The sequence below is a fragment of the Pteropus alecto genome, unplaced genomic scaffold (assembly GCF_000325575.1).
Source record: "Pteropus alecto unplaced genomic scaffold, ASM32557v1 scaffold134, whole genome shotgun sequence".
Taxonomy (NCBI): Eukaryota; Metazoa; Chordata; class Mammalia; order Chiroptera; family Pteropodidae; genus Pteropus; species Pteropus alecto.
Window position 1 is genome coordinate 3,863,255 of NW_006436283.1, and position 11,581 is coordinate 3,874,835.

At 43.7% G+C, this 11,581-nt stretch overlaps 2 protein-coding genes across 8 annotated transcripts in view; one reads left to right on the plus strand and one right to left on the minus strand.

The window, feature by feature from the left end:
• Positions 1 to 10,822, minus strand: part of MFSD11 (major facilitator superfamily domain containing 11) — a 23,092-nt gene extending 12,270 nt beyond the window's left edge. Inside the window, exons 1-9 of one of the 4 annotated variants that reach the window (XM_015589675.2) lie at positions 10,701 to 10,822; positions 9,962 to 10,132; positions 9,388 to 9,443; positions 7,698 to 7,805; positions 7,027 to 7,106; positions 6,807 to 6,903; positions 5,695 to 5,753; positions 5,039 to 5,183; positions 3,658 to 3,698 (exon numbers count right to left, since the gene is read on the minus strand). In XM_015589675.2, the coding sequence (XP_015445161.1) occupies positions 3,658 to 3,698; positions 5,039 to 5,183; positions 5,695 to 5,753; positions 6,807 to 6,903; positions 7,027 to 7,106; positions 7,698 to 7,805; positions 9,388 to 9,443; positions 9,962 to 10,057 (682 nt within the window). In that variant the 5' untranslated portion in view covers positions 10,058 to 10,132; positions 10,701 to 10,822. Of the gene's footprint in view, positions 1 to 3,657; positions 3,699 to 5,038; positions 5,184 to 5,694; positions 5,754 to 6,806; positions 6,904 to 7,026; positions 7,147 to 7,697; positions 7,806 to 9,387; positions 9,444 to 9,961; positions 10,408 to 10,614 lie in introns of those variants that run through there. The other 3 variants (XM_025046956.1, XM_006912185.3, XM_015589676.2) reach the window with 3 other exon arrangements.
• A 215-nt stretch (positions 10,823 to 11,037) lies between these two features.
• SRSF2 (serine and arginine rich splicing factor 2) overlaps positions 11,038 to 11,581 on the plus strand; it is a 3,254-nt gene continuing 2,710 nt past the window's right edge. For 2 of the 4 annotated variants that reach the window (XR_003046404.1, XR_003046405.1), the window contains exon 1: positions 11,038 to 11,581. Coding sequence is in view for 1 of the 4 variants with exons in the window: in XM_025046959.1 (XP_024902727.1) it covers positions 11,268 to 11,581 (314 nt within the window). In the remaining 3 variants the exon portion in view is untranslated. The other 2 variants (XR_003046403.1, XM_025046959.1) reach the window with 1 other exon arrangement.

The window sequence follows — 11,581 nt, forward strand, 5'->3', positions numbered from 1 at the left end:
ATTATTTTATAATTATAATTTTTATAATTATTATAGTGTAAGAATGTTTATAATGTTTCTAAAATGTCTACTTTCTACAGAAGCGTTTGTGCTTTTCATATTGGTTTATAACAGCTCTTTATCACATACTGCAAATATTTCCTTGCCATTTTAACTTTAGTGGGTTGTTCTGAGAGACTGAAATTTTATATTTTAGGTAACCAAAGAACTGTCTTTTTCTTTATTGTTTGACAGACTTTTCTCTACCCAATTAATTTCTTTGATTACCTTTCTGGTTTCATTTTTACATTTAATCCACCTGGAATTTTAGGATAAGACAGGAAGTATGAATCTATATAGTTTTCTATGTAGTCAGCCATCTAACCTTGCTTATTTAAGAATTTTTTATTTTGTTACATATTCCCACATGGACGTGGACCTGACTTAGACTTAGTTCTCCTGCCCTTTCTATTCTGTTTTCAAGTAAATTCATATTAGGTTTTAATACTTATTAGGGAAATTCCTTCTTCTGCTCTTTAAAAATTATCTTATCTATTCTCAGACATTTATTCTTTTTTTTCAGACATTTATTCATTCAGATGAATTATAGGACCATTTCATCAAGACCAAAAAATAAATTTTTTTAAAAATTCACTGAAATTTCCTAGAATTGCATTAAACACATACAATCAGTTGAGGAACTCAGTGCTTTTTATATAAGCCGGAACCTTTTCTGTATAACACCCGTCAAAGCATCAACTGAAGGACTGTCATGAATAAATAATAAGCGAAACACTGGCTCACAGATGAATTACGTGAAGTCTGGACATTCTTCTTCTGGTCCCTCTGTGCCTGTGGCTTCCGGCCACCCCACAACCGCACATCGCTCCCCAGGTGCCCAGGAACCATCACCGACACCTGCTTCCCTACAGCACCTCACGTGCCTTACCTTTCCTGGCTGCTGCCTTCTCTCTCCCCATCCACACCTGACAGTCCAACACCTACTGCTCCTGAACCCTACCGAGCAACCACCCAGCTCCGCAATGAAAGGCACGTGGCCCTGATCGTGTTAGTGCCTCTTTTTTCACTTTACAGAGAACTTGAGGCGAAGTCTGTAGAACTGCCTCGGAAGGGCGTCCTCAATCTGGTTAATAGCGATAGACGGCCAGAACGCGGGGTCCAGGAATGGAGCAGGGAGGCTGCATGAAGCCTCCCCAAGGCCGGGCGAACCACCCCATCAGCCTGAAGGTCCTCAGCCTCCCTTCTCCTGACTCCATGTTCACCAAATAAACCAATGGGGCTTTCCAGGCCCTCAATAAGACGAAGGCAATGTCCACGAAAGGGCTAAAAAATGTTAAATGCCGTCATAAATGGCTACTTCAGATTAAAAGACACACACTGTGATTTCTGCGAGTTTGTTTAGCTTGAGTCCTGCCCTTCTGGGGACTTCTGACAAACAGGTTTCTAGATCTGCAAAGTGGAAAGCTAGACCTTTGACTGCGGTGACCTGCCATCTTGCTGGGGGACATTCAGGCTACATCCTTTTAAATGGTAAGGTGTAGCCCAATTTATAATTATGAATGTATTCCTGAGATGTAAGAAGTGCACATAATAAAAACCTGACAAACAGCCTTAACAGTGATACATCACGTATGTGAACCTCAGACTACCACGCCCACAGGCCCTTCCTAAAAAAAAGAGGCCACAGGAACAACCAAGAATACTTTATCCAGCAAAGCTAACATTTAGAGTCGAAGGACAGATAAAGAGCTTCCCAGACAAAAATAAGCTAAAGGGATTTATCAACACCAAGCCAGTATTACAGGAAATGTTGGAGGAACTTCTTTAAGAAGAAAAAACATATATCAAAAACAGGAATAAAGAATGATCATAACTACACTCTTATCAACAAGTACCTCAAATAGAAAAGAATTAAGTGTTCCAACCGAAAGACAGAGTGGCTGAATGGGTAAGAAAACAAGACCCCTACGTATGCTGCCTACAAGAGACTCACTTCAGATTAAAAGACACACACAGACCGAAAGGAAAGGGATGGAAAAAGATTTGCCTTGATGGACCTAGAGGGTCTTGCGCAGAATGAAATGGTTCGGATAGAGAAAGACAAATGTCGCGAGATTTCACGTACATGTGGAATCTAAAGAACAAAATCAACAACAACAACAAAAGCGGAAATAAACTCATAGATACAGAGAATATTTAGAGGGATGCTAGATGGGAGGGGAGTTGGGGGACCAAAAAAAGGCAAAGGGATTAAGAGGTACAAATGGATAGTTGCAGAACAGACATGGAGGTGTAGGGTGTAGCATGGGAAAGATGGTTAATAATGTTCTAATAAATATGTGAGGGGGAAGAGGGGTACTAGATTTAGTGGGGTGATCACTTTGCGAGTTATGTGGATCTCTGATCACTACGCTATACAACTGAAACTGGTATATTATTATATGCCAACTAGGACTGAAAAAAAACCTCATCGAATTGTACAATGTAAATACATGCAACTAATTGCCTATTATATTTCAATAAAGATGGATGACAAAAAAGAAGTAGAATTGACAGTTACAAAATAGTCATAGTCGACAAGAGTTAACAATACTGTAATAACTAGGTATGGTGCCAGGTCAGTACTAGCTTTATCAGGGGGGTCACCTTGTAAATTACATAAATGTCTAAACATCATGCTGTATACCTGAAAATAATGTAATATTGAATATCAACTATAATCGAAAACTAAAAATTAAAAAAATGGGGGAAAAAAAAGAGGCCACAGGAATTCCTGGCTAAAAGTTGGTGTGCTTTGTGTCATCGGACCTAGGCCACAGCTGATGAGATCAAGAATTCGTACCCTAGTCCAAAACAGCCTACGGGCTAGCTGGAAGTACGTAACCACATGGCCCAGTGGCCTACAGGGGCTTCTCTGAGAGGATGTGGCCCCAACAGGCTGCTCCCTATGAGATAGTAACTACTTCAGTCAGACTCTCCCTCCTAGAGAGACAAAGAGGCTGAGAGCTGTAGGCAGAAGCAAAGAACTGACCCGTGTCAGGCCCCCTTAGAATCGAAGCCACGGTCGCCTGTTTCTGAAGGAACCCCAAGATGGTCATTATGGGACTCGCTGGCTCTGTCAACAATTTGGGATGGAATCCCAGCTCAGTCAGTGCTGGCTGTTTGGCCCTCGGTAAACAATTTCTCTACACCTCAGCTTTTTCGATAAAATGGAGATAATGATAGCTTCCATCTACAGGTCATATCATACATGTTATGTGATACTCAAAGAATTGTCGTGAGAATAAAATAAAGTAAAACACATCAAGAGGCTTAGCCAGGAAGAACCGTCGACAGATGAGCACAACTGTCCCTCCAAATTCCCGCTCTGTTCTGGGGACCTATGAGCGATGATGAAGAAACAGTCTGTGTGTCGTCACCTTCTCGCGTTCCCTGCAGCCTCCTCACGCCTCCCCCGCACAGCTACCCAGCAGCGCTGTGTCACCCACCCTCACATCCCCGTGTCACAGAGGTGTGACTGAGAGGACTCGTGTATCTCAGAGCAGCAGACCCGGACAAAGGAAAATACTGGGGTATCGTCACTCCACAGCCACCAGGGGAAGGCGGAAGGGCAAACGCTCAAGCTGTCCCTGCACGTCGGACACAGGAAATACTTACTAAACGCATCTACTGCCTTTGTCATGTTGTTCTGGGCAGGCCTGATAAAATAAAAAGGAAAAAAAAAAGGTTTTCCCCCTGAAAATTACAAAGAGAAAATACTACCACAGTTTCATTGGCGTTTGTGAAAGCGCTGCCTCCCACGTGGCCTGGCAAATATTTCTGGTGCCCTTCGAATGACCCTTGCTCCCAGATGTCCCGTCAGGACCCATGTCCTGGCTTCAGGGACTGTGGTTAAAGTGCCATATGGGTGACTGTTAACAAGGGGGCACGATTCTTTCATACAAAATCTATCGCACACCTTCAGGCGTGCCCTTTTCAGATACGGTTGCTCAGGAGGCACAGAAATCTCTACCCTGCCATTTTCACCCTGACGAAACTATTTGTGACGACTCGATTTCCCACCACTCCCATTACGTAAAGAGTAAATTCTTCAGTGTTAAAACGCTTCGTGAGCGATACCACCGCCCGAGGTCCAGGGTTGGGTGCAGTACAGTCTATTGGTTTAAAATGTGGGCTTTGGAGTCTGAGGCCTGCTTTGTCACTTATTAATTGCATGGCTTTAGACGAATTATTTTATGTCTCTAAGTTTCATTTCCTCATTTGCAAAATAGGGACACTACCGCTTACTCGTGAGAATTAAAGGAGATAATGTCATTTAAGCCTAGTTGCTTATTATGATTATAGTAAGGAAGTTTTTAAAAAATTACATTTCTTAGACTACCAGCCAAGCGGGTAATACCTACTTCTCCTATATGTTTAAATGATGTTGTTTACCAAAAGAAACAAACAAGCAAACCAACCAACCTAGAGATCTACCAGAGATCTACTTGACTTCCATAAATAAATTACTGACACAAAAATGGAAGTATGTCCTAACAAGAGGAAAACTTTTTTCCTCACCATAAAAACTCGTGCCCTCCCTGGGAACAAGTACTATATAGACTCCACTTCACTGACAGCAGCCTCGACTTGTACTTGGATAGGATCGGATGCAGGATTCTAATATTTTTACACTTCAGGCCCCAAACAAGGGGGAACTGATTCATCTTCTACAGACTGTTAAAATACAATGGATTCAGCTAGCACTCACATGCGCATCGCTCCCAACTCAGCTCCGTGAGATATCACAGGAAGCCATTCCAGTACAAGAATTCTAAAATAAGCCCCGCCCCCAGGTCCTGCAGGTATGCACCCCCCCCACCTGCCCCGCCTCTGTCTACCTCTTCCTCCACCGCCCCTTAATTACGTTAAAACTTTACACCCTCCTGTCTGCCCCAAATCGGGCAGCAGTTAGGGCTATAACAAGATTGGTAATCTCTAGACTGCATCTACTCTAAATATACTTTTGAATAAAAAGGACCCGTTTCCCACGTCTTACTCGCTGACGTCTAGGTCCTGATCATCAGAAGACTCATCTTCTCCCAGGACGTTTTCAGGATCTGGTTTCCGAATGAGAAAGAAAAGAACTGTCCCCACGAGGCTAATCACTGTCAGGGCAATAAACACTGTTCTTCGGTCACTCTCTGGGAAGAGAGAAGAAGACAACACTGACCGTACATACAACTGCAGAGTTAGCACGATGTTCACAGTTTTTTTATAACCGTCAAAACGCTTCATTAAATTTTTACTTTATCGTATCAATAAAAACCTAGGACAGGAGATAAACAGGGTATCTCCGCCTGTCTTTCGGTTAAAGAAATACTAATGAGCCAAGAGAAAAACACGAGAACTTAATCATATTCTTTTAATCAAAGCAGCATACAAACAAAACAATTGAGTTCAAAAGCCTGGCAACGCACGCGTATCCTCATTCACAGCAGCACCTTCTCCCACATCGAGATGCCACTTGAAGCTCAGTCAATAACTCTAATCCTAACTTAATAATGTGATCCAGGGGGAAGAGTTACTAAAATCTGAGAACGTTAAATGCCAATGTTCATCAGAACCATCTCAACAAAGCAATAATGGGTATTTTTGTAGAACTGCTGTTATGCTTTGCACGTATCTGAATAAAGCAAAATAAATAAAACAAACCTGATATTTGAGTTTTCCCTTGCCAAGCAAAATATATGTAGAGATTTCCAAAGAACAAGCTGGGGGGAGAAGGGGGAAGAGACTGTTGGGAAATTATTTTCGTATTTAGTTTTTAAACAATTTTTCCATTACTTGTTAAAAAGAGAGGAAGATGGAGGTACATATAATTTCGAAAGTACTAACCCACCCTAAATCATTTAAAAGCAACAACTGCACCCTGACTCTTTCTAAAACCTTAACTGACCCAGATGGAGTTCAGTCTCCCTTCACGTGACAGTAACCTGATTCAGAACCGCCCTTCAAAGAAGTCTTGACTCACTCTGAAGCATGTGATTTATTATTAGAACTCTGGAAACGACTCCTGAGAAACAAGCTTATGTTAATTCTAAAATCCTATATTTTCAAGAATCTAAAAAAAAAAAAAAGTCCTTGATTTAGTTATCTGCAGCTAATCAGATACTTTATTTTGCACACTTTCCTAGAGAAGAATCGTTTACCCACGGTCCAGTTTCTTAATGTGCAACTCCTTAAAACTAAACATTTGCACTTGTTAAGCCTTATCAATGCCAAAGGTTTAGGCAGGATCCATGAGGGTAGATCCTCAGGACAAATTTCATGACAGGATGATGTTGTTTTTTACTTAGAAAATATATAACACGCTATATAGTTCACCGTTGACAGAGTTAATCTCACTGTTATATATAAATAAATAGCTATCAGGTAGTGTAGGCAGGTCAGAAGGATGTGGCCTCGGGGATCCAGATGATGATGGTTTAAATCGAATCAGTTACTTAACTTTTAAGCCTCTGCTTTCTCAACTGCAGGTTTCCTCATCTTATAAATTTGTGAAAATTACTGAAATTAAGTAATGAACCCAGTGGTCCCTGAAGTATAATCAATGTTAAATACGCTGTAGTTAATCCTATTTTCTATTTACTAATCATAAGTTCTAATGCATTTGAGGCCGATACATGCATTTTAAGTAATTCTATGAAATGTTAAATCTATAGCATATGCATCTAGGAACTTAAGTCACGTAACATAGAAGATCTGAGTTCTCTAAAAAAAAAAAAAAAAAAAATTTAAAGATTGAGCTCCAAAAGGATTATTACCTGGATTGTAAAAGTGCCCAGAAGATTCCACTGTTTCTCCCAATAGTGTGCTCATCTGAATTCACCGTCAAGCAGTTTCCTTGTGCTGTCCAAAGCACTAAAATTCAAACCCAAAGGTGAGCAGGGGAGTGGAATAGCTCGGCTTCGCATACCGAACACATCCACGATCCTCTTAGATGAGCCCCGGGGAAATGAAGAAAATGAACATGAACATGCTTACCAGCAGCTGCAATTCCAATGAAAACAGAGGCTGTGTAGAAGGACCATGGGAAAGGCTGGATAAAAACGGCAATGTACATGCTAAAATATAACAGGTCAACGTATTATAGTCAAACGATACCTGAAACAGAATGCCAGTTATGCCTTCTAGGAATCAATTCTGAGGACTCTCTTTTAAAAGTCAACCTGTAAAGGACTTCTCTCGTGTTGAAAACGAACAAATGTGACCTACTCATTTCTCAATTTATTATTTCAAATTTGTAAAATCAACGACACTGAATGAGGGTTTGCAACTGGCCTTTGCCAACAGCTCAGCACATGACGGGACTGTGGTTCCACAGCCCAGAGGAAAAGTTCAGTTATTTCATTTGAATTGCTGTTAGTCGATTTGATATAAAATAAGATTATTTCAGGGGACGTTCCTTTCAACTGTCACGGAAAAACATTCTGGGGTACTATTTGTATCAATAGTAAAACAAAAACAAAGACACACACAGCCCATCACACTAAAACTATGTGGTAACCCTGAGCATCAAGTCAGCAGCCAAATCCCCAAAATATTGCCCATATTCTACTCAATACGAGTGGACAAGTGCCCGTTGGGTTACTAGGTGCTTGAAAGATGCTGATGGCGTTCTAAGTAAATGCGTGAAATAAAACTACACTCCTCACCTGTAAAACAAGCCACTGGCAAACATAGAGAGCTGAGGTCCTACGATAGCAACCACGGAGGGCGTGATCAAATTTGAAGCGGAGAACACTCCATAAATGATTGCCATGCTGTACACATAACACACACAAAAACAAAGCAAAACTCGTGAAAGCACTCTCAAAAGTTCTGTTTTTCAAATCTACTTAGAGTCTACAGATTTTTTTTGCAAGAAGCGTTCATATTCTTTAGTCAGAATTTATGAGTTATATCCTTAAACTGAATGACACATTCAAGTTTTTATTTGTATAAATATTGAAGTCTCATTAAATGTTTCTTTCCATCAGTCGCCTTGGACAATAAGGTTTTTTAGGTACTGGTAAATTATAATAACAGCTAATGTATAACATATAACAGAAGCCGTGCCAAGTACTTTATACATATTTCCTTTTTTAATCCTAACAGCTCAGTGGAGAAGGCATTGTTATTATCCTCTAAAGAAAACTGAAACACAGAGGGGCTAACTAACCTGCCAAAAGTTCAGCTGGCTAGCTGGCGAATGGGGCAGCCAGGATTTCATACCCCGTAATGTGACTCCAGATTAGTCAACCAGGCTGCTCTACAAACTTAGCCTACGACTCCTGGCAACTGCATTGCGATTTCGCTGCTATAAATAACAAGCGCAGAGTTGTAACTTGTTTCAGCCAGAATTTATTTAACTCAACCTAGTGGTCTCATTGAACAACATTAAGCTACTACAGACCCAGCCCTACCTAGTACATGTCTTGTGACAAAGTGTGACTAAAACCATTTTGAAGGTTCTGAATGCATTTACTGCTTATAAATCCAAAGTAAATTATTCTTCGGCTTTCATAAATCTGTCAAATACTAAATGTTCTTTCAGTTGCTCTTTAGAACACACAGGAAGAGAAAGCAGTACCAAAAATTACGGTATTATTAATCATTTAGAAAAAGGGCCATTAACATCCCTTCGCTCTCAGATGTCATATACAAGGTCAGGCTTAGGACAGACAGGTAACAAAGAACCACAAAAGACTCTGGCCGGTGTGGGTGGAAGGGACTGATACCCGGGATGGGTACTGGCTACAGTCCAATATCTCACTGTAGAGAAATTCCGAAACCTATTTGTGCTTAGACACACGTACATATCACATTCCCAGTTCCAGTCAGTGTCCTAGTGACTTACGAAGGTCTTTCCACTTCAGTTTCTCCACTGTGCGAAATTGGGACTAAACACCTTAATAAAAATCTAAAAGCTCCTGGTGACAATATATGAATCATCGTGGAATTACAAAAACAGGAAGACCAAATGTTTCGGGAATAATATAAAACATCCTCTGTTTAAGATTGGGAAGATAAAATATGACAATACTCGGGTGCTTATTAAATGCCAAGTACTGTGCCAAGTGTATTACATGCCTTATCTGAGCAAGGAAACTGAGCTCATAGAAGCGACTGGCCTATGATAATGCAGCAATTGAGTTGTGAAGCCAGGATTTCAAACCCAGTGTCAAGTCTACATGAAACCTAAACTCATCACCTTTATACTATTATGTTCTCCCAGTCTAGATACAGAGAAGAAAAAAAGCAATCACTGTTAATTCAATCACAGTATTTTATTGCCGATGATTTTGATGGGATTTAAGCAACTACTTTAATATATAAAGTAAAACCAAACATACAGTACAATACCTGGTATATCCACTGCCATGAAAATCTGTGCTATTTAAGCTCCTGATGACAGTTTGCTGTGTGGAAGATAAAACTAATCAACGAAACGAAACGTCTTGCAATCTCCCTCCCCCTGGAAAGTCTCCAAGTGCTAAGAATAAAGTAAAAATTCAAGACGCTCAATATTTAATACTGAAAGTCGACTATAAGAAAAGAAAAAGGATTGCAAAACAGGAGAAAAACCAATGACAGGGAAGTCGGAGGCAGGGAAGGGGGACTTGCTAAAACTATGCCTTAGGTTTTATTTCTTTAACTCTCCAAGTATAATGTAGACCTTAACACAAAAAAAAATAAAATAACTAGGTCAACATACAAACCCTAAATCTAATCAGAAATAAGCAGTAGTTTCAAATCCCGTATATGAAGAAACGTCTGATATATGAAATCAAACTTAATCATAAAAAAACGAGGAAGCGAAGTGGGAAAATAAAGGGCGCAATTTAAGCGCGCTGTTAGGTATAATTAACGTTTATTATCATTTGGGGGATGCATTAAGATAGGCACTTCGAAGGAGGGACAACAGACCCCAACTCACCGCCACATTTCCACAAGTTTGAAAGGCGGTGAACATAAACATAAAGGCAATTCCTAAAATAATGATGTTGAAAAGCTTTTTAGACTCCGGGGACATTTTGGCTCAACTCTGCCGGAGATCAGCCGCAGCCCAGGGTGGTCAGCTCTCCTCGGGGCGAACCCACTGACAATCCTGGGGAAAGAGATGAGATGGTGAGAGGACGCAGATCCAGGAGCAGGGCAGCCAAGCTGTCAACTTGCAGTTCTTGTGTCAGAATCCCGGGCTTAGGGTGAAGCTCTCCCCACGGGCACCGTCAGGACATTCCTAGGATACGATCCGAGTAGGGAAGAGCCCAACACCCGGAGACGCGCCAAGAACGTTGAGGGGCCCGCGAGGGGATTAGGGGACCAAGGGCGAGCAGCAGCCGCCGACAGGGCCCCGCCCGCCGGGCCCTGACTCAACGCAGGTCAGGCGACTCGGTCACCTGACCGCAGCCGTGGCGACGGCCGCTCAGCCCGCTGGGAAATGTAGTCCCCGGCAGCCCGACACGCGCAGGCGTGGCGCGAGGGCTCTTTCACCTCCCGAGGATGGGAGAGGGGCCGAGCCCGCGGGGGCCGACGAGGGGGGACTGAAACCGGAACCCAGCGAAAAAGTGGGAAATTCCGAAAAGGGACCTGAAAACGGCGTAGCTGCGCCTAAGGCAGCCAGAGACACAGAGAGCCAAATAAGGGAATGGGAACTCCCTCTGACAGATGCAGACCTGAGGTCCGAGCTGAAAAGCAACACGGGACTCAAAGACTGGCATGGAGGAGAAGGCGGAGCCCAGAGAGGAGCACCTCCTCTTCCGCCTGCCCGAGAGCGCCCAGCCAGAAAGAGCGTTTCGCGGGCTTTCCAACTGCCCGCAAACTCTGCTTCCCCCTCCCAGCAGTAGTGACTCCGCGCTTTTTGGCCCGCCCGCCCGGTTCTGCGCAGGCGCGTTGGGTAGGGGCGGGACGCGCGGCAGAGACGTTGCGGGGCGGGGCGGGGCGAGCCAATCAGAGGATTCATTTCCGGGTGCGGGCGCCATTTTGTGAGGAGGCATATAAATGGGCGCTGGGGCCGGCCGCTCGCCCAGTTGCTTGCGTGCTGTAGTCGGCTTTGGGCTTTATCCGCTCGCGTTCCGTGGGGCCTTTCAAAAACGTTTCCACGCGGGAGCCAACTGCCGGCGGAGAGGCGCGGCGTCGAGCCGAGCTCGTCGGGGAAACCGCCTCAGCCGCGCGCGCGGCCGCCCCCAGGGCGTTAGGTTTTTCGGCGCGCAGTCGCGGGGCCCGGCCGACTCTCCAGAGCCATGAGTTACGGTCGCCCGCCTCCCGATGTGGAGGGCATGACCTCCCTCAAGGTGGACAACCTGACCTACCGCACCTCGCCCGACACCCTGAGGCGCGTTTTCGAGAAGTACGGGCGCGTCGGCGACGTGTACATCCCGCGGGACCGCTACACCAAGGAGTCCCGCGGCTTCGCCTTCGTCCGCTTCCACGACAAGCGCGACGCCGAGGACGCCATGGACGCCATGGACGGCGCCGTGCTGGACGGCCGCGAGTTGCGGGTGCAGATGGCGCGCTACGGCCGCCCCCCGGACTCGCACCATAGCCGCCGGGGACC